Source organism: Mya arenaria, chromosome 7 (assembly GCF_026914265.1).
Source record: "Mya arenaria isolate MELC-2E11 chromosome 7, ASM2691426v1".
NCBI classification, from domain to species: Eukaryota; Metazoa; Mollusca; class Bivalvia; order Myida; family Myidae; genus Mya; species Mya arenaria.
Genome location: NC_069128.1, coordinates 8,640,761 through 8,646,060, shown reverse-complemented (window position 1 = coordinate 8,646,060; position 5,300 = coordinate 8,640,761). Strand labels below are relative to the sequence as shown.

Below are 5,300 nucleotides of genomic sequence, written 5' to 3'. Positions count from 1 at the left end.
AAATGGTTGTCAGCTGTGATGCCTGGCTCAGTTATATCTTTATTCACATGGCCTATTCGTACTAAATGTGTTAACATTTTTGTTCAGGCTGCCACTACTGAACTATATTGTACAAACATTCAGTTTGGTTAGTGGTCACCAAGCCGGACAAGTGGGTTTTCTCCGGGGTCTCCGGTTTCCCCCACAACACAAGACCACACTCTCGCGCAACATCGTGCCAACGAGAGTGATTAATATAAGTTGTTATAGCTTGTTTCACAATCGTTGTAAAATTAAATAAAGTTTAAACTAACATTCAGTTACAAATGTTTCATTGAATTGTTTGGCATTAAGATTGTTGTTTCAAATAAGCTTCTTTCCACAAAACATTTTACAAAGCAATATCTATGCGAAAAGCTGCAGAAACAAGCTCAGTAGCGAAAAGTTTAAACATAAGACCGGTTTAATGGCACTGGGTTAAAGCCAAAGACATAGAACATAAAATCACAAACAAGAAACATGGAAGAACAGCACAAAACTCCACAAGCAGCACATTGCATACATACTATAAATAAATAACTACATATGTTTATCAAGGATTGTTAGCTACCGCCTTGGAACGGTCAGTAAAATGTTAAACACATGCTGGTTGGTTAGCCGTCATCAGCAAATTAAAAAAATGGAATAACTAATGCATCTCTTGCATGCATTTTTTTGTAAAAAAATGTACCCTAAGAATATTTGATTAATTAAGCGCCTTGAAATCTAATTTATCACTAGTGAGAAACTTAAACACTTTCTCTATTGTTGCAACCGATTTTGCATTCAAGGGTTTTGTTATCATCTTACAGGGAAGGTTTTTCGAGGTTTGCGATGATTATTGCTTTGCCCGCAGTTCATTTGTATTGTGTGCCTATTGTCTTACCGCTATCTAGAATAAAAATCCTTAGTAAGAGCATTATAATTAAAATTGGAAACCAAACCGCTTGCAATTTGATTTTTTTTTATAGCACGTGTGATTCAGACCGTTTCAGAGAAAGGGAAACTATTTTGTTTGATTTATACATTGCATTTTATAAGACATAGCTTTGAAAATGATAAGTTCCTATATTAATGAAAGAATATTCGATTGAGAATCCGTGGACTGTATATTTAGGGTTACTGCTCTCAGTAACCTGTTTTATCGCTGCATCATTTACTAACCACACGTCAACTATCTGTTGTGTGTGACCTACGCATAATGTACCGAAAGAAATGATGACGTAACGTCCTTTTCCTTTCTGAAATTCTCTCAAATAGTAACGCATTTTATTCCTCCTCCAGAAATAGATTCTGTTTAGCCATTTCTGCAATCAATCTTCTCTCAAGTACTTTTCTACTGGTAAATAAAAACATTAAACGAAACATTATCTGTATATTTCAAGCAATTATCGCTAATTACTTTTTTTCTGCTTTTGTAATCCTTTGAATGTATGCACACTACGCCTCGTTGGGATATCAAACTTCATGAACATAGGTTTAATGTTAATGGTTAACTAGGTATCATTTCACATCGGTGCTCAAAAAGGCATCGGGAGTGGCAGGTCTTGACTACGCGGTTCAGTTCTCATATGTTTAGGATTGATGCGACCATCACCGCCGCTCTTAAGGGCATGTCTGCTGAGCAGATACAGAGGGCCGGTCGACGGCGCTCACAGGCCGTCCGCAGATACATTCGCCCCAATCTGGTTAAGGTCCCCGATCTGTTATCAATTCATTACAATGAACTTTCAGGATTTGGCCGTGGCTGACTAAGGTTAGACCCATTTTAATATAGTCAGCATAAACAATTAATATTTAAGTTCTTGTGTATTGCAAATCATCAAATATTCAGCCAGAGCAGTATTTTAATGGGCTTCCCTATTACTCTTCATTTCAGTCTGGTGTATCGGTTTATCGATCATATAAACACTTATACCAAGGGCAAGTTTGCGGGCAGGCGGCTCTAATCTCGGTCTCAAAACGTTGAAATCGTCTGGCAGGCATACGGGGGAATGTCCCTTAATCAAGTTAAATATGTATTGTCTTTTTTGCTAAACGCGGGGCTAATGATATAGGTCGGGGGCAAACTTTCGATATTATGTCCGAGTTTGATAATCTGTTGGAATTCAAGAAAAAGCAGCTGCCCAGAACTAAGTTCATTTGGTGTCAAATGCTACCGCGTAAATTTTTGATATTTTCGTCCGACGTGAAAGCCATGTAATCCGTCCGCATAAGGGTGAATAGGTATGCTGCAAAATCTTCATTGGAATCTGGTTGCCATTATTTAAAACACACAGAACTTAAGGTTGCAATCCCCTTTCTTTTTTGCTGTTTTTTACGCCAAGGACGGGGTCCATCTGACCAATCTAGGCTCAGATTTGCTTTAAATGACATTTCAGCAGCTTTGTACGAAGTCATACATTTTGGCTCGCCTGTTTGCTTTTAAATGTGTGAAATACTTAAAACCTTCCAATTTCATATATGTCTACACTAAACTTAGGTTTTTTCCCAATGCACGGCGTTTTGGAATATCGACCGCCCAAAAGGTATTTTGGAGGGTGTTTCGGGATCCCATTCCGGTCCTATAGGTTAACCTTTTCGGCGGTGGATCCCTACGGGCTCCATTTGGCGGCGCTTGGATGTGCCAAAACATTTTACATAATTAGGAAACCGACTTACCCAGTCCGGTACCGCTGATTACCAGGGTCCGCTGCGGACAGTGATTCTAAGTTGCAATACGTTTGTGACTTTGTGATCGGTTGTGTACTTTGTGAACATTCTTGACTATGTGAACATTCGTGACTTTGTAAACATTTGTGACTTTGTGAACATTCGTGATAGGGATGACATATATGGTCAAGTTACGACCCCGTTTCCCACTGTCCTTAAAAAGCCGTGCTTTCTTCTGACAAACCTTAAGATTAATAATATTCATATATAGACATTATCAATTAACATGTGTAGCTTTTTATAAATTAACCGTTATGATATTGTGATGTGTAGGGTTGTATAGTAAATACATACTGTGGTGTAACGTGAACAGTCTTGATTCCTAGTGTTCATAATTTAGCGTCTAGAAACATAATTTGAAGCCGTTGGCTAAACCATATAAACTGGACTTTGAACAGTTTATACAATATGTCCGTCAATTATCTGAACGTGCATGATGTCTGTCGATAATTAGGGTTACTGCTCTCAGTAACCTGTTTTGTCGCTGCATCATTTACCATCCACATGTCAACTTTCAGTTTTGTATGACCTACGCATAATGTGACGAACGAAATGATGACGTAACTTCCTTTTCCTTTCTGAAATTCTCTCGAAAGGTAACGCATTGTATTCATTCTCCAGAAATCGACCCAACCGCCAAAAGCCCATAACTATATTCTTGAATGAATTCATTGTGTAGGTAAATCCAATAGATTGATAACATATTCTTCAAACACTACACTTACTTTTTAAAGCTGAAATTTTCGTCCAACACTGTGGACATCATCAGAGCAACTGGCCTGACTATCGCTCACTCGCAGCTCTGACACTCGGGACTTCTCGCCGAATTTCCGTAATCCGGCGAAAAGTGGGTTGTAAATCCCAGAAAGGAAGGCCCCCTCGTCCCGGTTCATAACTGCCCCCTCAGTTTTGATGCAGATAGCCTCCTTCGTTTTTCGCACTCTCCAGTCTGATTCTCTCTCTATTACGCGTGCCCCCTCCCAGTCTATTTCATGATTATTTATGTTCTGGTGATCTGTGATTGCACTTTTTTCTATTGTCGATTCTGATTGTTTTCTAGTTGATCTAGTAAATGCCTTATTTGAGTTTGTTTCACAATCTTTTTTGTGTTCATTCAGTCTTATTCCAAATTTTCGCCCCGATTCTCCCACGTAGACTTTATCACAATTTTTACAAGGTATTTTGTAAATTACTTCTGCTTTCTCTGTTGTTTCCTGTTTGTCCTTGGGGTGCACTAAGATGTTGCGTAGTGTCTGATGTGGGCGCATGGCCGTGGCGACTCGATGTTTATTAAACACCCGGCTCACTGCTTCAGATAGCCCTTTCACATACGGAATAACCACCATCCCTTTAGATTTATTGTCTCTATCTGTATGTTTCACTTTTTTCTTGTCCTTGTTTTCATTTTTTCTTTTCAAAATCTCGGTCTTAACCCTCTTTATTGTCCAATCAGGGTACCCACACTGGCCTAAAGCTTGTTTTACATGTTCTTCCTCTTTATCTCTATCTTCAGTTTCGGTGACGAGGTTGTAGCACCTGTCTAATAGAGTTCTGACCACGCTCAGCTTGTGCTGTAATGGGTGGTGGGATGAAAAATTCAGGTATTGGTCCGTGTGGGTTTTCTTTCTATATACTAGCAGTTTGATACTACCATCTTCCTTCCTGGTGATGAGAGTATCCAAGAATGGAATGGCCCCGTTGCTTTCTTCTTCGTGGGTGAACTTGATGTTATTGGTAACGTCTACAGTGTTGAGGTGGTCAGTGAGGTTCTGTAGTTGTCCTCTCTGAATCTTCTCTAATATGTCATCTACGTAGCGTTTCCACAAGGTTGGTTTACATGACACCGGAGCAGTTGCAATGGCTTCTCTTTCCAAAAACTCCATATACAGGTTAGCCACTATCGGAGATACTGGACTTCCCATAGCGGTGCCAAACTTTTGTTGGTATATGTCACCTCTGAACTGAAAGTATGTTGTAGTCAAAATAAAGTCTGTTAGATTCATGATGTCATCCACACTCAGCTTGGTTCTCTTTTTTAGGGTCTTGTCTTTCTCTAGGCGGTCTCTTATGACTGATAGGGCCTTGTCGATGGGGGTGTTGGTGAAAAGTGACACCACGTCATGTGAGGCAAACACTTCGTTGTCTTCAATCATCACTGTACTCAACGAGTCTGACAAATGTTTATAGTTTTTCACATGGTACTCACTTAATCCCACTAGTGGACCTAATACATCTGCTAACAGCCTCGAGCTGTTATAACCGATAGATCCTGTATAGTCGACGATCGGTCGGAGTGGGTTCCCCTCCTTGTGAATTTTCGGAGTGCAATACATTCTAGGTACCTGCTCTGCTGTAGGGTATAAATGTCTATACTGTCCTTCTGTAATCTTGTCATCTTTTTTGAAGCCTGTCAATATAGAGACCAACTTCCTCTTATAATTTGATGTGGGGTCTTTATCTAACTTCACATATGTCCGTTCATCACCTAGCATCACTCTCACCTTCCCCTCATAGTCAGTGGTATCCAATACAACGGTGGACTTACCCTTGTCGGCTGGGAGAATAGTGAT

General features: G+C 39.8%; 1 protein-coding gene across 1 annotated transcript; it reads right to left on the bottom strand.

The window, feature by feature from the left end:
* Positions 1-3,458: 3,458 nt before the first annotated feature.
* LOC128240469 (uncharacterized) lies at positions 3,459-5,063 on the bottom strand. Its single transcript, XM_052957113.1, has 2 exons — positions 4,193-5,063; positions 3,459-4,051 (listed from the first exon to the last, which is right to left on the bottom strand). The coding sequence occupies exons 1-2, from the start codon at positions 5,061-5,063 to the stop codon at positions 3,459-3,461; spliced, it is 1,464 nt and encodes a 487-aa protein (XP_052813073.1).
* Positions 5,064-5,300: the final 237 nt, after the last annotated feature.

Coding starts and splice junctions, on each gene's coding strand:
- LOC128240469 (XM_052957113.1), bottom strand. CDS start 5,063: ATGTATTGCACTCCGAAAATTCACAAGGAGGGGAACCCACTCCGACCG. Junction 4,052..4,192: donor AAAACAAGCTTTAGGCCAGT/GTGGGTACCCTG, acceptor CGTATGTGAAAG/GGCTATCTGAAGCAGTGAGC.